This window comes from Nothobranchius furzeri, chromosome 4 (assembly GCF_043380555.1).
Source record: "Nothobranchius furzeri strain GRZ-AD chromosome 4, NfurGRZ-RIMD1, whole genome shotgun sequence".
NCBI classification, from domain to species: domain Eukaryota; kingdom Metazoa; phylum Chordata; class Actinopteri; order Cyprinodontiformes; family Nothobranchiidae; genus Nothobranchius; species Nothobranchius furzeri.
The window spans coordinates 86,695,604-86,719,599 of NC_091744.1; the positions used below are offsets into that span (position 1 = coordinate 86,695,604).

Genomic DNA, 23,996 nt, shown 5'->3' on the forward strand with positions numbered 1-23,996 from the left:
GTTCTTAATGAGATGTTTCACTCGACACTTAATAGATTTTAAATCCAAAAAAACAGAAGAAAAGGAGCACAAACTTGCTGTGGTGAGTTTCACATTCTGTGATCAGAAGAAAAATGATTTGGTTTTATGCTAAAGGGCAGCAAGTCATAAAATGTCAAAGCGTTTCCAGACAACCGTAGAAGAACTTGCTCTGCTCCACTGGGTCGGGTGGCGTTGCCACAGGCTGCAGAGTCTGGCACGCCGCGTCTCCAGGCAGATTGTTGGCTGCTAACTCAGCCAGGAGCCCAGAGGGGTCGTTTTTGGATCTCTGCAAACAAAAAGGAGACGTGTCTGGAAAACACCAAAGGGTCTTATCTAAATCGCTGCCCTGACCTCCCTTAAGTGAACATTTTCACTTCTGCAGCCAACCTGAACACATCCGTCCATCGTTCAGCAGCAGAGCCCAACATCAGCTGAAGTTCACCCTCCATTTTTAGCCCTGCAGCTAGAAGTTTGGCCAAGCCTTTGTCCCTCAGCCTGGCCTGAGAAAACACAGATGGAGGCTCGTTCTGTCCTGGATTCGGACTAAAATGGGTCGAGCACAAAGGGCTTCTCGTCGTGCTCGAACATCTTTTCTACCACAAAAATAAAAACGGTGCCACTCACTTTAAACCATTCTGCAGAAAACCTGGAGGGTGATCTGTGTCTTTAAGATTCAGAAGCTGGTGACTCCATCAGTGTGGTGGTTCCACCTTCCTGCTCCTCTCTGGATTCTGCACCTGCAGCAGCAGAAGCATCAGCCTCTCAGGTGTGTGTGCCGCAGCTGGTGTTGTGAATCAGGCCGATGACAGACGCCTCCTAGAAGCCGGCTATTTCACAACACCAGGGTGGCCCCACATCGCTGACGACGAGACCACCAACCTCCGCTTGGGAAGAAGAGGGCTGCACTGCAAATCCGTTTTATGTTGCTTTTATTTAAAGATCTAGAGTCAGCTTGCAGTTGCATCTGCATGAAGGCTCGTTGTGTTTTTGAAGTGATTTCTTGTGCAGAAAGTCTAGTAAATCCTTAAAAGCTGTAATCTTATTTTATGAGAGAAGAGCAGCAAACCCGTTTCATCCTTTCATTCAGTGATGGAAAGGTTTCGGTGTTCGGAAGCAGATGGTCGACCCTCAGAAAGGAGAAAGTCCTGCCTGATGAGAATAAAGCCTTCAGGGTGCAACGAGTTGGCACAAATACCACGGCCTACTTATGGATTCCCTCAGGATATCTAACCTGCTGGCATTAAAATGGATGCTCCAGCTTTTATTAACCATCTGAGTTGTTATTGGACATTTTGGCTTTTCATACATGAGCACCGACTTTTAATGTGTTTATTTTACTGGATAATAAAGTTGTTCCGGAGTGAGTTTCATCATTTCAGTTGTAAATGGGATGAAGTTTTCTGAACGATGAGCCATTTTTTATTTACTGTGGTGAAAGTTTTTAAGTCGCGGGATTAAAACGAATAATTCTGTCTGGATCATAACTATTAGAAAGTTTTAACTGATTAACACAAAGTCAGACTTAAGGCTCTTAAAGTTAAAGAGTGTTATAATTATGACAAAGCCTTACAAATGTGTTTAAAAATCCTAAGATACAAATTCCTATTTTTGAGGTCATAAACTCAAAGATACTTTATTATTAATCCCAGAGGGAATGTGAAAGTCAAAGTCGTAATAAAACATGACTTGAGAAGTAGATTATTTTTACATTTCCAGACATCCAGTTTGCTCATTTTAAATCACATTCATGACTTTTTAAGTCGTTTTTTAAAAAAATGCAAAATTTAGATAAACTAAGTGGTGAACTGGTGCCACACACACACACACACTGGAGTGTATCTTAAGTTTGTAAATGTAAATTTTATTATACAAAATCATATTTAGGACTTAAAAGTCACACGGTTTTAAAAATCCTAATCTGAACTATTTTATTATTCAGGCGGTGAAAGTGCAGCAAATCATTTTTTCACAGTTTGATCTAAAAATAAAACTATAATGACAGTAAACTTGTTTCTTTTATTTGGCGCTAAATTGTCAAACCCCTGCAAAAGTTAAGGTCAAAGGTCATAAATGGCTTTGATTTCAATTTAAGTTGGAATAAAACCATTAATTTTACCAAAGCGATGCAGTTCACCACATCATGCTATGAATAAATGATCCACGAGGCATAAAAGCGCGTTTGAGGTGAACTGGGCGTGTCTAACGAGGGCTGATGAAAAGCAGCTCAGGTGTTTCTGACTGCAGAGCAGCAGGTGCTGAAAACGACTGGAAGGCAGAAGAGCATCCTGAACGCCCTCAGATATCATACTAGAGCTTCGATTTTCTCATTTATTTTACAGAAATGATCCTAATCGACCTAAAGGTGGGTGTCAGCACCATGACCAGAAATCACTCTCCGTGTAAATGAGTGAAAACGTTAAAACGCTTTTCTGCTTCCAGCTGGTCCTTGTGTTTTTCCTCAGCCTGATGCACCACAGAGTGGATGGTAAGAGGGACAAAAATCCTGAATGTGTGTGAATTAAAACAGAAGTGGAACCAGTAATTTTCCCTGCAGGACTCTGCAGCGTGGAGCATTGCTCCGACCCAACGAGATGTGTTCTGTCTGAAGACCAGAAAAGCTGCAGGTGTGCTGCAGGATTTTATTCTGACCGCTGCGACAAAAGTAGGTGTTCAGTTATGTTTTTATCTTGTTTGTACAGCAGGTCATAATAACCTGCATCACATCTTTAATGAAGATAACATAACAGGGAAATTTCAGATTAAACAGAAAATTAGAATTCAGACAAACCATGAAGTCTTTGGTGTTTGGTTTATTCGTCTCCTGCTAAAGTAAACTTTAAGAGTCGTGGGAACTTGCTCTGCAGGGAGCAGGTCTGGTCCTGATTAATCTCAGATTATTATTCTGCTGCAGAACAGGTTAATCTATAAGCAGGATGTGTGTCTGCGTGTTGGATTGTTCAGAGGAGCAGAACGAGGAGTTGTCAGAGGTTTAAACTCACCGCCGTTGGTTTCTTTTTGACTTTTACTCTTAACTCAGAAATTCTGGGATGGCCTTCCTCGCTGGTTTATTTGCCACGATTAGTCGTCATTTTGTGATCATTCTGTGTTTTAAAGTTAAGTTTTCTTTAAACGCGTGATCAAGGGAGTCCTTTAAGTCTACATACTTTTGGAATAATTAAAGTTCCTTTTTGTGAGTTAAAGTTTTTCCTCTTTAAAGATGTGGAACACAGAAAAGCTTATCTAGCCAAATATCAGGAAATAAGACTCTGTGGACCAATCCCACTCGCCCTTCCAGTGTGCGATCCCGACCAGGGCTGCGAGTGCGTAGCCTGCCCTGATTCTCAAGTGCGGACGTTGACCACACCCTTTCGTACCCTTGATCCGCACTACGCCCAAGTCTGCATCAACGCGGACTAGGGCGTAGTGTATTACCCATAATCCATTGCTGCGGGGGAAAGGCTCAAGTGCCTTTTCTGGAGAATTGTTTTAATTTTAGTGAAAGTAGTTCATATTAGTTCATATTGGGGCGATCAGTTGATTTTTAGGAAAAATGACAATAAGAGAATTTCAGATAACTCTTGGGTTGTTTGAAAGTTAATAAAGATTTAAAAGTATAAAGGCATCCAGCATACCAGCATGCGTTTTGGTTGATTTACGCAATGCTACCGTCTTAATTTGGCAATTATTTGCACACTTGTGCACCACGCACTGGAAGCCTCACCGCACACGTTCTCCAAGTGCGCTTTGCTGAAGACCGCGGGGATTGGGCCTAAATAGCGTGACCTGAAGCTCGGCTTTTTGATGTGGCTTTCTTCTAGTTCCTGAAAATGGTGCATCAGTGTTTTTCTTCCCCAGCGTACGACTCACAAGGCATTCATTCCTACTAGAGGCCGCTGCAGATGTATTGATTTAATGAGTAACGCCTTTTAATGTGAAAAATGTTTTTCAGAAATGCATAAAAATTGAAATGCACTCCCTTTCTGTATAATTCTGCTAGGTGCACATATTAAAGTCATGTGTGGTAATGACTACATGGCGATCAGAGCAACAGAAGCCTTCTTCATGCACCACAAAGTGCCGCTAGAATCCCTCCACTTGCCCAACGCCTCCTGTCGTGCTCAGAGAGAAGTCATCAACCAAATCCCGTACTACATGTTCAAGATCTCCCAGGAGAAGTATTTGACTTGTGGAGGGACTCCACTTAAGGTACAGCAGTTGCATAATTTATTTTAAACGTCCAAAGAAGAGTCTTGACTCCTTTTTGTTCACCTGTTCCAGAAAAATGCAACCCACTTCCTTTATTCTGTGAGCGTCCAATCAGATGGTCAGGTTACTGGAAACATCATCAGAGATCCTGTCATTAAGATGAGCTTCACATGCATTTATCCATACGTCCGAAGAGTTGGCCTTCCTTTTCCCGTCTTTCCTGTCTCCAGGTAAGCAGTAACAAACGTAAGCCCGGATTTATTTCTTCTTGATCATTTCCTGACTGTTTTCAGTGAAACGGTGATGCACGTGGACGAGATGGACGCCACGATACAGATGATGTTGTTTTCTGACCCGATCTTCTCAAAAGCCTACACCAGCGCTCCAACTATAGAGCTCAAAGACAAGGTGGGCCGTTAAACGCTCTTCCAGATGTGACGGGTTTTGTTTTGACGCGACTCTTAATTTTTGGCTTAGCAACGAAAGCTAGCAAAGAAAAACTAAGCTAATTAAATGTTTAATGACCAAAAACTATTTGGAGAAGTGAATGTTAAAGGTGCATTATGTAGGAATGAAGTAAAAATGACACCCTGAGGTAAAATGTGGTTACTGCAACCCTTTTAAACAATTTTGGAGCTTTTTGACGGCCGCCATCAAATTGTCTCGCCGGAGACATGGCGACCCCACGCTCACTGATGGTAAAACGTTACGGCCCCCCTTCCTGGTTTAGAAAAGAGAAAAACTGACAGTCCCCACAGCCAGCTGGATGTGAAATGTTTCAGGATAACCTTCCTTCCTTTGGGATTTTCACATAGTAAAATTCTCACTATTCTTACATACTGCACCTTTAAAAGAAGAAAAATGAATGACTCCTTGATCTTTTATTTTTCAACCACAATTAATTTTTTTTTTATTATAGTTGGTTCATAATTTGGAATTAAACATCTTGTGCCTAAAAGTCCCAGAGCCAGAAATGTTTGCGTATGTTTTTGGAAATGCTATTTTTAATATTTTAGATTATTTTGGCAGATCTTAAATGGGATTTATAACAAATGTGTCCATCCAAAAGTCAGTAGCTTAACTAAATTCAGCTGCAAATGACTTGAAACTCCATTTAAATAACAAGGGGACATTTAAAGGTTTATAGAGGGAAAGACCGTACGGAGTATGAATTTAACTTGAATTTAACTCGAACCTATCTAGACCAGGATTGTGGGTGCAGGAAAAACGTGCACGACCAGGACTCGAAAGCCCTGCTAGACGGCGTGTTTACAGGAGAAAACATGGATGCTGCACATGTTGGTTTCAGTTCACACATGTTCATGTAATCGGAGCAACAAAAGGATGACCAAGTCGGTCATAAATGACCTGTACTTGTATAAGGTCTTTGTGACTAAACCTCTAAATACCACAGCGAGTTATTCATCCATTCACCCACGCTGACGGTGATGAGCTACGTCATAGCTACAGCTGACCTGGGGCTCCACCTCTTCCTCCGACCACTACCAATGGGCAGAGAGGGTTACTTGTCTTGCTCAAAGACACAATTGCAGAGTTCCCTGCTGGGGTTGATCCTGTAACCCTTTGATTGTTGGACAACCCCTCCTTCGCTACTGCTGCTAAGTGATAATTAGCTTGTTTTGTTCATTGTTTGGACTTGATCCTGCAACTGCAGGTTCGTGTGGTTCAGACTGTCACAATAAACCAGATGAGTCCAATAAGTCAGATTTTTGCCACTTCTTTTGGGTCATTTTCTTGCGATCTCAGAAAGCGATACGTTTCCTCTTCTGGCAGCTTGATAAATGCTGAGAATGATCTCTGGTACCAGATTTGAGCTCAGCATCTGCAGGCTGACTGCTGGTGGAGTCCTGTAGTAGTCTAACATCGTTTTTGGATCAGTTGACCCTAGTTGTGTTTTTCTAGGTGTACGTTGAGGTGTCCGTCACCGAGCCTGCAGATTACTTCCTGCTTCAAATCAATGAGTGTTGGGCCACTCAGTCTCCTCAGCCCAACTCTACAAACGGACTGGTCCACAGTCTGATTCAGAACGGGTCAGAACTCGTACATTAATCATTCATGTTGCCTACTTTTATTCTGTGAACTAAGTCACCCCGCCCTCCCCAGCTGTGTGAATGACCGGACAGTTTCCTTCCTCGACTTGGGTGATGAAACATCTGGACAAAACGGAAAAAGCTCCACCGTTCGTTACAGCTTCGACATGTTTCGCTTCATAACGGAGCCTCACGAGCTGTATCTGCACTGCACCGTGCAGCTGTGTGAGCTGGACGACCAGAAGTCCTGCGTACCCGTGAGCCATCTCAGATCAGAGAATATGGATTTGTTTTTGTGACTTTTGAAGATCTTCTTCCACATTTCTGTTCGTTTTCTCCCCAGAGCTGCAGTTCGATCAGTAAGAGAGAAGCCGTGCGAGAGTTTCCCAACCAGGGTCTCCTGTCTTATGGACCAATCAGGATTGAAATGCCAGACAGACCTCAATCTAGTGAGATCTTCTTTTCATTTCTCTTTCAGTTTTATCCTGCTGCTTTGGTGACTATCGTCTCTCTTTAAGGCCTGCTGACAAAGGTGGTACTGCCTGTGGCTGGTGTGTGGATTCTGGGCTTCTTCCTCACCATCCTCATCACTGTGGCAAAGGCAGGAAGCAGAAGGATAGCAAAAGTAGAAGAGCACTGACGATCAAGCTGCTGCTTTCAGCAGCATGAATAAAAATGTGAAAAAAATATTTCACTCCTGAATTCTTCTTTCTAAATGATTAGTTCCTACAAACGTTCTGTTGCACGTTTACGACCGCCCTTTAATTGACCTTTTTATTTAACCAAGAAACCCTTCAGGATGAAACCTTCAGAAGAGCTCAGGGTGTTCTTGAAGCACGTAGCTGTTGTGGCTGCATGCTTCGGAGCCCCCAGGTATGTGGGATGGATTTTACCTTTAAAGGTGCATTATGTAGAAATGAAGTAAAATTGCATCCTGTGGTAAATTCGGTTACTGCAGCCACTTTAAACAACTGGAGCTCTTTGTCGGCCGTCAAATTATGAATGTCGGCGCTGCGTGCAGCATTCGCTCGCAGGAGACATGGTGCCCCACACTCACTGATGGTAAATGGTTGTTCCAACCCTCCCTTTTGTTTTGAAAGGAGAAACTGGCCATCCCTGCGGTCAGCTGGAAACGAAATGCTTCAGCACTGCCTTCCTTCCAAAATGACTGAAACATGACTCTGTTGGGATTTTCTCAATGTAAAATTCTCTATATTCTTACATACTGCACCTTTAATCATGCAGGATGGCAGTGCAGTTATTGCACCCTCCATAGAGAACGTGATTTAACGTCAATACCAATAGAATACTACAGGAGTCTGCCGACACGTTTAGCTGTGATTCTGAGTAATTATCACCTGCAGTGAACAGTAATCAGACATGTGACTAAAATGTTCTTTTTTGTGCTCATTTGTTGAGGTGCATTCAAAGTCCTCATAAATGACAAAAAAAAACCATAATAAATAAATAAATAAACGCGAACAGTTCAGCGTCTAAGTTGAACAGCTGCAGTTCCCCACTATGACCAGCAGATGGCGCTTCTGATGCGGGTCCTGTTTACAAAGGGAGGGGACGCGGGGGGGGTCGGAGAGTCGTTCATAACTTTCGTCATCTCAGGATGGTCCAGGATGATTTTCACGGAAGTTCCCATCGGTCGGCCGCTGTTTTCTTGCGTGTGAAAGGTTTTCGGAGCGGATTTGAACCGAAACTCGAGCCACGAGACGAAGAGATGGGTTTATTTGATCTAGGTCTATTCTAGAAGCTGCGCCGTTTGTCTCTGGTGTGGGAAACCAGCGATGAGCACTTGTTGCACAGGTTTGTGAGTGAGTAGGTACAAGAGGAGACTTGCTGTCTTCATCATCATCATCATCAGTCACCTCCTGGCTCTGAAGGCTGTGGTCGAAGGAAGATGGCATCCCAGCTGCTCTGGAGAAACACCATCATCTTCATCACATCTTTGTTTTTAGGTCCTCTGTTGTTCTGCAGCGCTGAGGCGGAAGTCCAGGAGGGAGGAAGGGTCAATGTGGAGGTACAGTGGTGGAAAAAAGATGTTTAATGCAGAAAATTAATAACCGCCATGTTTTCGGCTTCAAATGCAGCGTGTTGGGGTCTGAGATAAAAACACACACACAAGGAGGGGAGGAGAATAAAAGCTGTGTGTGTGTGTGTGTGTGTGTGTGTGTGTGTGTGAGATTAAAGTCAGAATGATGCAAACGTTCCAGAATAAAAGTTTAATTGATTATTTTTAAATATGTTATTTGAATCTGAGATTTCTGAGTGTTTTAAACTTTATAAAATCATTTTATTTAACTTCAGCTGAAGTATTTTGACTTCTTCCTTTGCAGAACTTCCCTTGACCCTTCACAATAAGAGCCTCAAACAGGGTGTTGTTATTCTTTAAATCATTGTTCTTACTGGCACTCACACTCGAGAGCTCAGTGGAGTTTGCTTCTTTAGACCTTTTTCTTGCTGGAACAAAGAAACGTAACCCATACGCTTCGCTTGTGTTCCTCCTGCTCCTGGCATGCTGGCCGACATTTATAGAGAACATAAAAGATGTTAACAGATCTCCAGTCTGGACCAGTGACAGTGGTTCTGGACTCTGGAGGGTTTGGTGCTGCACAGGTTCTTCTGAGAATTGATTTCAGACTTGAGTCTGATTTAAAGTCTCGTCTAAAAGTACTAAAATAGTCTCTTAAGGATTTGTTCTCTTGCCGTTGGATGTGTGCCTGAGCTCATGGTGTGTTTACATAAAACTCAGCTGAACAGCCTGCAGAGGCATTTTAAACCCTCCGGAGCCGTCGTCTGGCTACGTGGCTCCTCTTCAAACAAAGGATAACGAGTGAATTTAGCTTCATGCATGTTTACGCGTTTTCCTGCAGACTCATGAAGATGAACCAGTATAAAAATTCAGCTTTTCCTGTTTTCAAGCGCATCTCAGGAATGAAGGAGCAGGAATGTTTTCATGCTAATGGGAACCATCTGGTTCATCTCTCCTTTTCTGTTCTGCTAACACTTTCCAGCTATTAGACAGTGATTTGTTTCTCGGTTACCACGACACCGTTTCTTCCACTTGTGTATAAGTACTTGTATACTGTATAAGTACTTGTGTATATTTACCGTATTTTCCGGACTGTAAATCACACTTTTTTTCATAGTCTGGCCGGGCCTGCGACTTATACTCCGGAGCGACTTATGTACCAAAATTATGAAGGCTAAAAACACACAGCCATCACCTGCTGGAGCCTGTGGCGCACCGTTACGCACCTGACCCGGCCCACGTTTCAGCTCCTCTGCCCCGCCTTCACCTGCCGGAGCCTGTGGCAAGCTGCTGTGGGCCGGCTCCGACCCAGGAATGAGCTCCCCTGTCACACTGGGAGGGTTCCAAACACCTCCATCCTCTGCTGGAGACCGTGGCGCGCCGTTTATTCTGTTATTTTGTTACCGGTACCGGCAACGGTGTTTGACCGCGTCCCTCGGGGGGGCCTGTGGGGGGTACTCCGGGAGTATGGGGTACCAGGCCCTCTGATACGGGCTGTTAGGTCCCTGTGAGACCGGTGTCAGAGCTTGGTCCGCATTGCCGGCAGTAAGTCGGGCTCGTTCCCAGTGAGAGTTGGACTCTGCCAAGGCTGCCCTTTGTCACCGATTCTGTTCATAACCTTTATGGACAGGATTTCTAGGTGCAGCCAGGGTGTGGAGGGCATCCATTTTGGTGGCCTGAGGATCAGGTCTCTGCTTTTTGCAGATGATGTGGTCCTGTTGGCTTCATCAGAACGTGATCTTCAGCTTTCGCCGGAGCGGTTCGCAGCCGAGTGTGAAGCAGCTGGGATGAGAATCAGCTCCTCTAGATCTGAGACCATGGTCTTGAATTGGAAAAGGGTAGAATGCCTTCTCCGGGTCAGGGACGAGGTCCTGCCCCAAGTGGAGGAGGTTAAGTATCTCGGGGTCTTGTTCACGAGTGAGGGAAAACTGGAGCGTGAGATCGATAGGTGGATTGGTGCTGCATCTGCAGTGATGCGGGCGTTGTACCGGTCTGTCGTGGTGAAGAGAGAGCTGAGTCAGAAGGCGAAGCTCTCGATTTACCGGTCGATCTACGTTCCTACCCTCACCTATGGTCATGAGCTTTGGGTAGTGACCGAAAGAACGAGATCACGGATACAAGCGGCCAAAATGAGTTTTCTCCACAGAGTGGCTGGGCTCTCCCTTAGAGATAGGGTGAGACGCTCGGTCATTCGGGAGGGGCTCGGAGTAGACCCGCTGCTCCTCCACATCTAGAGGAGCCAGTTGAGGTGGCTCGGGCATCTGGTCAGGATGCCTCCCTGGTGAGGTTTTTCCGGGCACGTCCAACCGGGAGGAGACCTAAAGGTAGACCCAGGACACGGTGGAGGGACTATGTCTCTCACCTGGCCAGGGAACGCCTTGGGATTCCCCCGGAGGAGCTGGCCCAAGTGGCTGGGGAGAGGGAAGTCAGGGCCTCTCGCCTTAGGCTACTGCCCCCACGACCCGACTCCGGATAAGCGGATGAAACTGGATGGATGTTTGTTTGTTTGTTTGTTACCGGTACTTGTCTTGCAATGTGAAACGCTCGGTCTCAGATTTTGTAAGATAAACAATAAAATTTCCCTCCAAAATGCGACTTATAGTCCGGAAACTACGGTAAATATTTTATTGTTCTTCCAAACAGGCGTGGCTTCGCCGGTTCGGTTACCTGTCCCAGGCGAGTGGACAGACGTCCGGCCTGCATTCAGCTCAGATTTTATCCAAAGCCATCAGCGACATGCAGCGCTTCTACGGGCTGGAGGTGACTGGAGAGGTGGACGCTGCCACCGCGACGTAAGATCTACACACGTCATGTTTGAAACTTTACCGTCGATTCCTCTAGCGGCCGTTGTGTTCGTGTGTGTGCAGGACGATGCGCCGACCTCGCTGTGGCCTCCCTGACAGAAACCCAGAGAAGGTGGTCAACGCAGCGAGGACGAAGCGTTACGCTCTCACGGGTCAGCGATGGGACAAGGACCACGTCACCTACAGGTCTGAAAGTCACACAAAGGAACCAGTCATTGTGCAGATGCAGCTCTGATGAGTCATCTTCCGATTCCAGCTTGAGGAACTACCTCCCGTTGCTGGGGAACGACCGGACCGATGATGCCATCCGCAGGGCCTTCGACGTGTGGAGACGGGTCACGCCGCTCACCTTTGAGGAGATAAATATTAAAGACGGCGTAAACGGCAGCCAGGCCGAATTTGGTGACATCCTGATGTCTTTTGGCTCTGGTTTCCATGGCGATATGTCCCCGTTCGACGGTGAGGGAGGGTCGCTGGCTCATGCCTACTATCCTGGGCCGGCTCTAGGAGGAGATATCCACTTTGATTCTGATGAGCCATGGATGCTGGACAACGAGAACCCGAAAGGTCAGAGCGGGTTGACCTTTTCTAGTTTTTGGCAACACGATCATCATGTTAGAAGAACATTTGAACAAGTTCAGTATGTACTAGAAAACCTCGTCAGAGATGGTCCTCTGTGTGTTTATGTGGTCTCACCTTGCAGGTATAGACTTCTTCTTGGTTGTGGTCCACGAACTCGGTCATGCTCTGGGTCTGGAACACTCCGATAACCCCCACGCTACGATGGCTCCTTTATACCGGTGGATCGACCCGCAGAACTTCACGCTGCACGAGGACGACGTCAGAGGAATACAGTACATTTATGGTAGGAAGCATCCTGCTCCACCCCGTTGTTGTAGCTCCGCCCACCCACATCCTTAGAGCCCAAATCTGCCCGTCGCATTAACGATTCGACTAAAGAAACCCAGATGTTTGTGGTGAAGTGTAAACCTCGTGTTTTTGGCGTGAAACTCCTGCAGCTTTGCTTCTGAGCAACCGTGAAGTTTAAATCTTCATCACGCTCGGATCTGGACCCTCGTGCGTGCTCGTTAGCATCTACAGAACAGGCAACACGAGAGACGTCGTCGTGCTCTCATTTCTCCTGGAGCAGGTGTGTGTGTGTGTGTGTGTGTGTGTGTGTGTGTGTGTGTTTGCTCCAGACTTTAGACACTATCTTCTTTAATTAGCACAAAAATCCTGTTGGTGAAGACGACGTAAATAAGAGAAACTCTGCTGTAAACACAATGAGGTAAAAGCTTCTTTTAAACAGATCTGAGGGAAAAGGTGACTAAACAGAACCTGAACCATGATCTGCTCTTTTGTTGTTGCGCGTGCGTTTGCTCTTATTCTAGTGACACCACGGAGACGTTTGAGCAAACGTTTACTAAAGATTATCACCCAGATTTAGTAGAGAAGTCTGCATTAGAGGAACGTGTCTGTGTGCAGAGACAGACCATCGGGTACCCAAACAAACCAACAAAATGCTTTTAATATATTCCACGCTGTAGTTCTGTTTTAAAACACACAACTGAGCGTCAGCCTGAGGAAGTTTGCAGCCGCAAACGAAACGTAGCGGGAAAACAGGTAAACAAAACTGTTCTGTGTGTTTTAAAAACGAACTACAGCATGGGATTCATGGACGTAATTTTGGGGGGGGGACAGGGGGGACATGTCCCCCCCACTTTTTCCAAAGTCAAGCTTTGACCCCTGCACTTTTTACCGTCCAAAAACAATATTACGCTATTTTAAATTAACACTGGTTGAGCTCTAGGACCAAGCAGAAAACAACCGTTTGGGTTGAAGCCTGTTTCCCATTAGAGCATACTGTAAAGATACCCCCCCCCCCCCCCCGTGTCCCCCCCCACTTCTAAAGTGAAAATTGCATCCATGATGGGATTAGAAATACGACACAGCAGGAACACACCTCAGAGGCTTTTAATATATGTTTTTATTTGCAGGTGCAGCGGCTCCATCTTTACGTCCCTCGTAAGGAGACCGTGACTCAGTTTCCATCGTGTTGTGATGGAAACAGCCTCCCATCTTTAGTTATCCCTCGGGAACTCCGTGTGGCTCAAAACCCACTAAAGTTTTTACGCAGAGTTCGTTGTGTGAATCTGGAAAAACCCGCAGCAGCAAACAGTTTCCACACGTCCACCGTTAACCGAGATAATGACCACAAACATAAATGTTTGGAGTCTTTCTCCAGAGCCGTGTCCAGGACTTTTAAAATGGGGTGGCCCATGTGGGGCACTTGTTTATTCATGGGTGGCACCAATGGTTATGCTTATTTATTTATTTACACAAATCATTTATTTATTTATTTGCTATCTAGTGACTTTTTGAGTTTCATATTGCACAATCACCTTTTTTTCCCTCTTCATCTTCTACTTTTGTGGTGGTTAGCAAGTCACTTCTTGTTGCATTACTGCCACCAGCTGGAGTTGAGTGGGACTCTAAATATTATGTATGTGAATATGAAAAAATATTAAATACTAGTAATACTACATGCCTGGGCTAGAAAACAAGGTTAAAGGTGCATGCAACCACACACTATTTTGGAGTTTACAACCCAAGCCTTTTGTCGACAATGTAAAGTCAATTTAAACTGGAACTTAGTGGGGTGGCACCTGGGGTGGCCAATCAGATTCTAAGGGTGGCATGTGCTACCCCAGGCCACTCCCTGGACACGCCCCTGTCTTTCTCATTTTGCTGAAAAGCTCGTAGAGTCGAGACGCGGTTCTGGTTTCCACCCGCTGACGGCCGACGTCGACCCCGGCGAAACACGACTCTAGTTGGGCCGTGCACACACGCGTTGCGTAACGTCTCCGGCTGTGCGTTTGCGTCTCTTAGCAACCAGCGCTGCTGATTTGGAGTCGTTTCTGGAGAGCAGCGGCACAAAGATGCTTTTAGTTTTTTCATCTACTTTAAAAGCAACAGGACTTAAATTTCCTCCTCTTTTTCGTTTACATTCATGCATTTTTGCTCATTCACGAGTCTGTTTATAGGACGGGATCATCCCCTTTTACAATAATACACGCAATAATCCCGTCATTCACCCTTCAAACCAAAATAATCTTATAATCTGACTCATTTTTCCGCCGTTCCACTAAAATAAACTCTTTCCCTCCATCTTGTCTTCCTCAGGGCCTCCTCTGCCCACTGCTCCTCCTGCCTCCGGGGACAAACCTGGCAGTGACCCCCCCACCTCTCCACCTCCTCCTGAAGCTGACGCCACCTCCGCGCCCCCCACCGACCCCCAGCCTGAAGCACCAGACCCGACTGAAGGCAGCCTGGATCCTCCGGCCCAGCCAGAGCCGAGCCCGACTTCACCCCCGGCTCTCCCCACTGAGCCCGAACCCGTTACCCCTCCCGTTAGAAAAGACACCCCCCCTCCGCCGAGGCTTCCCAACCAACCGCCTGACATCTGTGACGGGGACTTTGACACGGTGGCCATGCTGAGGGGCGAGATGTTTGTTTTCAAGGTGACACAAAATCCGATTTCAGGATCGGTGCATCCGTTCAGAAACGAGCAACAGAAGGCGTTACTGTGATTTCAGGGCCGTTGGTTCTGGCGCGTGCGAAGGAACCGGGTTCTGGATAATTACCCTATGCCGATATCCGTCTTCTGGACCGGTCTCCCTACGGACATCGATGCAGCCTATGAACGACACGACGGCAAATTCGTCTTCTTTAAAGGTACAGCCATCGTCTAGGAACCGCGTCCCAGATGTTTGGTTAGGTTTAGCACCTTCCTCAACACCTGGATTGTTTGCTCCGCCTGCTTCCTGTGTGATCGATAAGAACAAACCTCACCATGCACTTTGATGTGGATGCGGTGAAACGTTGCACACACAGCAGCTTGATTTGCACGGTGCCGACGGGCTGAGCTCACGTCATGAAAAAGGGAAGCGCTCCCTCCAGGCAAACGAGTCGCTCTTTAAACGTTCTGACAGTCTGGCTGCAGGCCGACTGACCCGTTTTCTGTGTCTCTGCTTCGTTGTGCTTGTGTCTCGTCTCGAGCGAGGCCTTTGCAGCGCGGCAGCCGCTGTTGGCCCAGAACGCTCCAGCTGAGCCCCAGAAGGCTTCGGGTTGGAGGATTTTATCCGCCTTCTCTCTCCTCACTGCTGCTTGGCTCCAAAACGCTAACAGCTGTGGGTGCTCTTGCTTTAGCAGTGGTTTGTTGTGCATTTCCAGCATTTCTGAAGTTGTGGTACGTACGTTTGAGCGGGGGGTGGGGTTACAGCCTCGGAGTTGTGTGTCGTGCTGGTTTCAGTCACGTCTCAGTCTAAAAACCAAAAATCACATCATTTATGTCCCTTCATGCAGAATGTGACTAAAACAAAAACCGGTAGGTTTCAGGTTTTGTTTCGTAAAATGAATGTTTACGTTGGATAATTTTAGGTTTGAAATAGACTCAAATCATCAGTTTGGCCAACCTTTTGCTCTACAACTAGACATCCTCAGTGTTGTACTTCCTGCCTGTGCTGGGGGTGCACGAACTCACGCACAAGACTAAATGCTGCACATTCAGCAGCGCATCATTTTGTTAAAGCTGGAGTAACTCGGCAGTAAAAGTGGAAAACGTCTGAAATAAGTTTTAAAAGTTAAAAATAGACGAGAGTTTGGCTTGAATCGTGTATTTCCTCCCTGTTGCACGTCCAGTGAGGGTTCCTGCTTTGTTCTGGTGTCTGCTCTCGCAGATGAGCGGTACTGGCTGTTCAGGGAGGCCGACGTGCTGCCGGGGTACCCCCAGCCCCTCTACCAGTATGGACGAGGGATTCCCACACACAGGATCGACACCGCGATCTGGTGGGAGCCCAACGGGTGCACGTACTTCTTCACAGATGACAGGTATAGTAGCAGAAATATGAGGGGGGGTCAAAGTTTGACCCAAGTCTTCGGTTAATGTCCAGGTTAGTTACAGGTGACCTGTGTGTTTGAAGGTACTGGCGCTACAACGAGGAGACTCGGACTGCAGACCCAGACTTTCCCAAACCCATCAGCAGATGGGGCAAGATCCCTCCCTCCCCCAAGGGAGCCTTCCTCAGTGATGATGGAGGTACGTCATCGTTTAAAATGGGATTAGACCGGGGGGGGGGGGATATGAGATATGAGAGGAATCTTCGAGACACAATAAACAGATGGGAGGGAGAAGGATGGAAAGGTGACCTGGGGCGTGTAAGGAGACACCCCGGGCGGGGAGAGGGGTGAGGCTGAAGCAAACTAAGCGACGAAGGGCTGAGGGGATGACGGGGGGAGGATAGGGAGGAAGGGGAGCTCTGGTTTGAGGGTTGGCCTATCCTTCCTTTGGAAATTAGATTTGTGGCAAAGCAGCGAAATGCACTTAGCAACAGTTTAATCTCGTCTCCACCCAAGCAGCCTCATGTCTGCAGGCAGCCAGCTTTCCACTGCTAATGCGTCATGAAGGATGAAGGATGTGGATTCCTCAGCATCCTTCTTCAGATCAGGAAGCAATGCATCTCATAGCTTTGCAGCTTTGTTTGATTATTTTATAGTTCCACATAAACACGTGTAGTAATAACGCGGGAAGACCTTCACACTGAAGAACGCGAGAAGCAGACGGTCTCTTTAGTGCCCTGCTGTACATTTACACGACATCTCTTCCTGCAGCCTACACCTATTTCTACAAAGGCACCAATTACTGGAGATTTGACAACCGGAAATCAGAAGCAGACAACGGCTACCCGCGCTCCATCCTGAAGGATTTCATGGGCTGTGCGGGGGTCCCGGACCCAAAGCCGGACCCAGGCACGGGACCAGAACCAGAAGATAAACCAGTGAAGCCTTCAGATCGGGGAGAAGATGTCCACAAGGAGCCGGACAAGGGTCAGGACGAAGACAGAAAGCCTGACACGGAGGACGAAGATGTGAACGTGGTCGTGACTGCAGCCGACAACGAATCGAAGGTCGTGACCCTGATCTTAGTGATCGTTCCTTTGGTGCTCATCTTGTGCATCCTCGCCCTGATCTACACGATCCTCCGGACTCTGCAGAACAAAGAGACTCCGAGAGCTTTGGTTCGCTGCAAACGCTCGCTGCAGGAATGGGTGTGACCACCAGGCAGGTATTCCTCTTCTCTGTGGTGCAGCCGTTTTCTTCCGGTTTAATGAGCGTGTGGAGAAAAAGGCCCCGAGCGCTGAAGGAGGGTTACCTCAGCACTTTGCCATTCTTTATGAGATGTTTTATTTTTTATTGCTCAAGTGAAATGTAGAAGTGTATTGAGGTCAGCGCCTGTGGAGAAGAAGTTTCCCTCTCTGAATGTTTCCTCTGTGCCTTCCATACGGCCCGATTTATCGTTTAAACGTGTGAAACCGCTCCGGGTGTGCTGTTAATACACGGGCCGCTCATTAATTCGCCGTTTTCATTCCGCTCCGGTTAACTGAGTGATGTCATCGTAGCGTGAACGCAGACAAGGTCTCTGGAGCACGTGCGTTACCCAGAAGAACGTACGGATGGACACACACGCTGTTCCAACAGGAAACTACAGAGACGTCTTCCAGATGTTTGACTGGCGCGCTGCGGATAATCCTGATGTGCTCTTCCTGTCTAGAGCGGATCACTTGCACTTGTATTATCTGCTGTTTGGAAAGCCGAGCTCCGTTTTAGTGGAGCTCCAGCTAGCGCAGGAATGTTGGACAGCTGCGTCTCCCACTGAGACCTCCGTGCCCCCCCGCCCCCTCCCGCACACACATGATCCACTATCACATGACGTCTGTGCTCGTTTGTGCATGCATGTCCACACACACACACACACACACACGCACACACGCATGCATGCACGCGCACACACACACACACACACACACACACACACACACACACACACACACACACACACACACACACACACACACACGCATGCACGCACACACGCACGCGCGCGCGCACACACACACACACACACACGCATGCATGCACGCACGCACACGCACTCACACACACACACACACGCACGCACACACACTCACACACACACACACACACACACACACACACACACACACGCATGCATGCACGCACGCACACACACACACACGCACACACACACACACACACACACGCACACAGAAACCACTTGTTAAGGCACATAGATTTTTGTATACAGACACACAGGCTCCAGCCCCCCCCCCCCCCCCCCCCCCACACACACACACACACACACAGCCGTGCTCAGCCTGCAACAGTAAAATCCCAATCCCAGAGGAGACGTGGTGATATATGACCGGAGCTGGGAGTTATTCCCTCCTTAGGGAATGCTGTGGTGATTCACAAATGTCTGCCATGTTGTAAACGTTTAGAAGGAAACGTGACAGTTTGCGTCTTCGTGCTTTCTCCTCCATGCTGAACTCAAGTCGGTTGCAGCGAATTGTAAATGAAAGGGAGACGCCTGCAGGCTGCAGCGGAACGGGTCGAGGGCTGGTGTGGATTAAAGCCACATGTTGCTGATTTAGGAGTGTCAGGCGTGGGAGGGAAACGGAGAGGAGGGTTTTGGAAAACAAACGGAGTAATGGTGGTGACGGAGGAGGAAGGGGGGGATAAAGAAGAAGAGAAGGAGGTGCGGCTTGAGATGGGGATCTTTGTTCGTGATTCGGTGAGAGGGGGGGGGGGGGCGAGCGAGGGATGGAAGGATTTAGAGGAGGGGCAATGCTGGCGTTGCACTTCCTGACCCAGATTGAGTCATGGAGTTTTCTCCGTGTGTGCTGCGTGAGCTGGAGGAGGTGTCCTCTGTCTCCTATACCTTTCTCTTTTTACCTTTCTTTCTGCTTTTCCTTCTCCTTCCACTTGTTTAGTTTCACGCCTCTGACTTTCTGCACACATGCATTCGTTTCTCCTCCCCTTGTGGAAAATCTGCTCAAGTATTTACGAGACAATAAATGCAAAGAAACATCTGCCAGATGTGATCCGTCCCGTCTTATTGTGCGTTTTCTGCAGCACATCCCACTTTAACGGCTAACGTGACCCTTTTTCAGACCAACCATCGTTATCCTTTCATGTGTTTCAGTACATTCATTTGTTATGATGATTGGTGGGATTATGGAGCTTTGTTAATCCCGTGATTTGTAGTTTTGTACATTTTGATTCGTCAGGTGTTTTAGAAACAGCAGCAGATTATGATGATGTTGATGCATGCGGGGCATGTCCTGTAAGGCCTGTGCACTTTTGTGTGGAGGACATTAAAGATTTCACAATAAAAGTCACCGCTGAAAGAGCCAACCAGGCTGCTGCCTCATGTTTTTGTAACTGTACGCGTTCATCTACTGTTCACCACAAGAGGACGCTGTTGCTTCAGAAGTGCTAAAATGATTTAAAGCACAAATAAACATGAAATTATATGAAGAAGTAAATCATCAACGATGTAAAGACTGAAGAATGTATTCCTCTCTTGAACTCTTGACCTTTGTCAGCTAAAACGAGTTATTTAGAGACAGAACTTGTCTCGTTCCATCAGGTGTGAAACTAACGCAGCAGTTCAGAAAAACATCAAACACGGTGTTGGTGGTGTGGTGGTCTGGGGCAGATTTTCTGCTTCAGGGCATAAACGGCTTATTTCCGATGTTCACTCTGGGTTTAGCTCGTTGTTTTGCCTCCAAAGACGTCTCTCTCTTACTCCCAGGCTCCGCCATGACGCCATCAGAACAAGCAAACTTCGTTTTCTTCTGCTTTTTATTGACGATCAGCGAACTGAAATGCTAACTGCTAGCTTTGCAGCTAACAGCCATCAGGGGCGTGTCCAGGGAGTGGCCTGGGGTAGCATATGCCACCCTTGGAATCTGATTGGCCACCCCAGGTGCCACCACACTAATTTACCTTTAAATAGGCTTTTCATTGTCCACAAAAGGCTTGGGGGTAAAACAAGAAAAGCATAACCATTGGTGCCACCCATGCACAAAGTTGTGCCTCACCTGGGCCACCCCATTTTAAAAGATCTGGACACGCCACTGACAGCCATAAAGCAGGTAAAGGGCACCCCCGGGACACCTACCCGTGTGGTTTCTGGCCAGCAGAGGGCTGCCGAGTGGCGTCAGATAAGAAAATGGTCATGTTTCTAACCCAACAATCACTAAGATCGGTGTTAAAGCTCTAGCTTAAGGTATAATAAACTTTCGGTTGTTACTGTCATGATGAAAATGCTGACGTGATTACCTGAAACAGTTGAGATGAGGTGATTATTTGTTAATCTCTGCAGCTCTCTGTGGTTTGCCTTTGTCTTCGGACGGAGACGAGAACCTTCCTGGTTGTCCTTACGTCAGAGGTAATTAGGATTAGCTTCCATCACAGATCATCTACAGCAGCTTTACACCTGTGCCAACCTTCTCTTTCAGCTTCACCTTTTATTATCTTTGAAAGTCCCCCTGTTGCTTCGCTGAAGTCTGTTAGGAAGTGAAGTGAAGGTTAGTTTGAGGTTCAGTGAAACAACGCGCAGCCTCCTGCGTTTGTCCACACCGCTCCGTCACCTGGTCTTATCCAGATGTTCGGTTAGGATTGAGGCCAGCGTGTTGCTGCCACCGTCCAGCCAACGACCAAGGGTCTGTGTCATGGAGCTGTTCCTCCAGATTATCCCGTGCTGAGCTGATAATGGGATCTGCCCGTGCCTCCTGGCTCACCGGCACCACAAATGGTTCTCAATTCTCAAATAACAAAAAGCACACCTGATGAGAAAGTGGAGTGGTCTGTCTGACCACACCCACTCAGGTGAACACTTCTCGCCCTCCCTGTGGATTTTCTTTCTGTTTACCTAAATGTGTTGGAAATTTACAGCCTTTTTTGCAACATGAAAATATTATTTTACACAATTTCTTAATTCAATTCGGTTAGCACCTGTAAAATAATCATATAGCGCCTATAGCCTTTTAGATGGAGGCATGTTGGAGGCAGGGCAAGGGAGAGCCGTCTTTACCGACTGTACACTCCACCTCCCTCTACTCCCCCACTTGTCCAGATTTAGGCTAACATCAGATTTTAACTATAGGCCCTATCAAATAAAAATGTTTTAAGCCTATTCTTAAAAGTAGACCAAGTGTCTGCCTCACGGACTAAAGCTGGGAGCTGGTTCCACAGGAGAGGAGCCTGATAACTAAAAGATCTGCCTCCCATCCTAAGTTTAGATATTGTGGGAACCACCAGTAGACCTGCAGTCTGAGAGCGAAGTGCTCGGTTAGGAACGTATGGAACAATCAGATCACTGATGTATGATGGAGCTTGATTATTAAGAGCTTTATATGTGAGAAGAAGGATCTTAAAATCTATTCTGAATTTAACAGGTAGCCAATGTAGGGAAGCTAAGACAGGAGAGATATGATCTCTCTTTAATTCTCATCAGAACTCTAGCTGCAGCATTTTGGACAAGCTGAAGACTTTTAACTACATTCTGTGGACTTCCTGAGAGTAATGGATTACAGTAATCCAGTCTTGATGTAATGAATGCATGAACTAGTTTTTCAGCATCACTCCTGGAAAGGATGCTTCTAATCTTAGCAATATTCCGAAGGTGGAAAAAGGAAATCCTACAAACCTGTTTAACCTGGGATTTGAATGACATGTCCTGGTCAAAGATAACACCAAGGTCCTTAATTTTTTTAAATCATGCTTTTTTTTTATTAGAAAAGTTTACTCTATATTCCAAGTCTTATTTACCAGTCATTAAAAAAAGGTCTTAAATCCTCTTTAATCACTATTAACACAAATATTAAAACTCAGTTTTACCTTTGAAACGGTAGCTTCTGTGGAAGATGACGAAACAAGGTTTAGTGAGGAATAAAAAAGTATAAATAAGTAATGTGTTTTCAAGACATAATCATTGATAAACGTCAGTTATTTTAAGTAGGTGTATGTTTGAAACTTTTATTGTGAAGGATAAAATATCTGAGATTTAAAATTTCTTTTTATTTTGTTATTTTTTCTGGGACCAGTATGTCGACTCAACGTTGTCTCTGTCTCAACATTTCCACTTTATTCTGGGAAAAATACTTCAACTTACAACAGTTTCATTTTCTATGCAATCCCGTTTTCACCACTTTAAGGTGAACATGAAAATAGTCTCCTACACCTACCTCCTGCATTCGTTTCTGACAGAAAACAGACGGTTCAACACCTCTACGGTCATATTTATGAGATACTTAATTATGATTCCTATAATTATAACTTTGCATCTCATAAATATGACTTGGTATCTAATAATCATGATGTAATACCACAACTAGGAGAAAGTACGTGATTATTAGGAAGTGTCTCGTTTTTCTGATTCACTGCTCCATAGTTAGTAGCTTACAATTAAGGGAACATTTCTAATAATTCTGATTTTACATCCCACAGCTATTAAAAAGTCACATAATCATAAATGAGCAAGTTTGATAAACTTTAGTCAAAGCAGAACTTTCCCTCTCTTGTTTCATCCTAACTTGTGAAAAATGCGCGGTTCCACTTTTCCCGATGCGTTTCCTGGATGTTAATCTGCGATTGCTCACAGCCCAGGACTGTGCCCTGACCTTCAGGAGCTGCAGTTTAATCCTGTTAGCTCACGTCAGCCATCGTGGAAGTCTCATCAGACCTGTGCCACACTCTGGGTCTCCATACCACCGGCATGCAGAGTCACCTGTAGGCTCGCAGGTAAGGAAAGCTACACTTATGGAAGAAGGGAGTGAGAACAGATTCCTGTCAGTGGTGTGAATGTTTGATTTGGAGTTTTTGGGAAACTTTCTGTAAAATAAGAATTAATTTAGGAAAAAAAAAACCCGGATTTGGGTTCATTCTGGCAAGCACGAACAGGCACCGCTCCACTGAAGTTGACCAAATTACTTCACAGGTAATTCAAACAAGATAACAGAATAAAAAGTGGAAATTGTTTGTAAAACTGAATACAGAAAAAAAGAAGAACAAAATAGGGTGAAAAAATTATGAAATGCATGAAATCTGTGTCTCAAGTTTGCAAGGAGGTCATTTGTCCCATAATCACGTCAGCTTCAGCCCCTCCGGGTTAGCTGGAGCTGCAGGGCTTCTTGCATGGTCTCTGTACCTTTGCTGAAGGAGGTTGTCTTGGTGAGATGGGAAGACTTTTCAGGTAAAGCCAGATGAGTTGTCTTAAATCAGCTCAGTTCTGCTCACAATTTGCTCTTATTGATTTCTGTCCCTCTTGATCATTTGAAATGACCGAGTCGTCGACCGCCTGTGGAGCCGCGTAAGCAGCTTAAGGGGCTCTGCAGCCTGAACAAGGTTAAATCTCTGCTGTCTAAAGTTTGCCATCTGTGTGGGCTTTTGCATCCCCATCACAAGTCACAAGGCCCTTTTCATTTATCTAATTAACTCGAGACGATTCTAAATGTTAGAGGGAAAATTACAGAATGTGGATAAAAACCCTGAAAAGGTCCTTCATCAGGCCTCGTTTCCTCCACATGCAGCTGGTGAGCAGTAAAAGGTTAATTCCATGGAGCAACGTGCTTTTTAAGAAGCTGATTATGTTCCAAACAGGATGTTCAGTTGGGTGGTGAAAGTAGTTCCTCAGCCTGCAGAAACTCTGGGAGGACGTGAAGGGGTTAAGACCAACGCCGCTGCAGTAAGACGCCTTAAATCTTCTCACAGCCGTGCGATGTTGATGCATTTCTCGTTATTTATCTCTGTTGCTCTAATCTCAGCAGGAGGCCACAAAGAACAGAGAGGGTGAGGATGATTAACTGTCGTTTCTGCTCATGTGGAGCCACGTTTATGTGTTTCATGTCTTCACAGTGAAAGGGGCTCCAGTCAGAAATGGAGAGGAAGCCTCTGTGGACAGGTGAGTGGTTTCGTTCCTCAGCCGCCTGATATCCACCGTGTGACTGT

At 46.1% G+C, this 23,996-nt stretch overlaps 3 protein-coding genes across 3 annotated transcripts in view; all 3 read left to right on the forward strand.

Annotated features, from left to right (window-relative positions):
- The first annotated feature begins 1,536 nt into the window (after nt 1–1,536).
- Nucleotides 1,537–6,967, forward strand: zpd (zona pellucida glycoprotein d). Its single transcript, XM_015965388.3, has 10 exons — nt 1,537–2,383; nt 2,461–2,506; nt 2,576–2,683; nt 4,019–4,227; nt 4,300–4,457; nt 4,521–4,635; nt 6,151–6,278; nt 6,352–6,535; nt 6,622–6,727; nt 6,797–6,967. The coding sequence occupies exons 1-10, from the start codon at nt 2,363–2,365 to the stop codon at nt 6,916–6,918; spliced, it is 1,197 nt and encodes a 398-aa protein (XP_015820874.3). The 5' UTR covers nt 1,537–2,362; the 3' UTR covers nt 6,919–6,967.
- An 877-nt stretch (nt 6,968–7,844) lies between these two features.
- On the forward strand, nt 7,845–19,397 carry mmp15a (matrix metallopeptidase 15a). Its single transcript, XM_015965390.3, has 10 exons — nt 7,845–8,307; nt 10,963–11,111; nt 11,187–11,309; nt 11,380–11,690; nt 11,827–11,988; nt 14,307–14,644; nt 14,720–14,858; nt 15,863–16,013; nt 16,106–16,221; nt 16,794–19,397. Exons 1-10 carry the CDS (start codon nt 8,188–8,190, stop codon nt 17,234–17,236), a joined length of 2,052 nt encoding a protein of 683 aa, XP_015820876.3. The 5' UTR covers nt 7,845–8,187; the 3' UTR covers nt 17,237–19,397.
- A 161-nt stretch (nt 19,398–19,558) lies between these two features.
- LOC107389315 (cyclic nucleotide-gated channel beta-1) overlaps nt 19,559–23,996 on the forward strand; it is a 27,203-nt gene continuing 22,765 nt past the window's right edge. Inside the window, 3 exon segments of the mRNA XM_054733471.2 lie at nt 19,559–23,733; nt 23,813–23,837; nt 23,904–23,949. Coding sequence (XP_054589446.2) covers nt 23,650–23,733; nt 23,813–23,837; nt 23,904–23,949 — 155 coding nt within the window. The 5' untranslated portion in view covers nt 19,559–23,649.

Coding starts and splice junctions, on each gene's coding strand:
- zpd (XM_015965388.3), top strand. CDS start 2,363: ATGATCCTAATCGACCTAAAG. Junction 4,458..4,520: donor CCCGTCTTTCCTGTCTCCAG/GTAAGCAGTAAC, acceptor GACTGTTTTCAG/TGAAACGGTGATGCACGTGG. Junction 6,728..6,796: donor GCCAGACAGACCTCAATCTA/GTGAGATCTTCT, acceptor TCTCTCTTTAAG/GCCTGCTGACAAAGGTGGTA.
- mmp15a (XM_015965390.3), top strand. CDS start 8,188: ATGGCATCCCAGCTGCTCTGGAGAAACACCATCATCTTCATCACATCT. Junction 11,310..11,379: donor AAGGACCACGTCACCTACAG/GTCTGAAAGTCA, acceptor TTCCGATTCCAG/CTTGAGGAACTACCTCCCGT. Junction 14,859..15,862: donor CAAATTCGTCTTCTTTAAAG/GTACAGCCATCG, acceptor CTGCTCTCGCAG/ATGAGCGGTACTGGCTGTTC.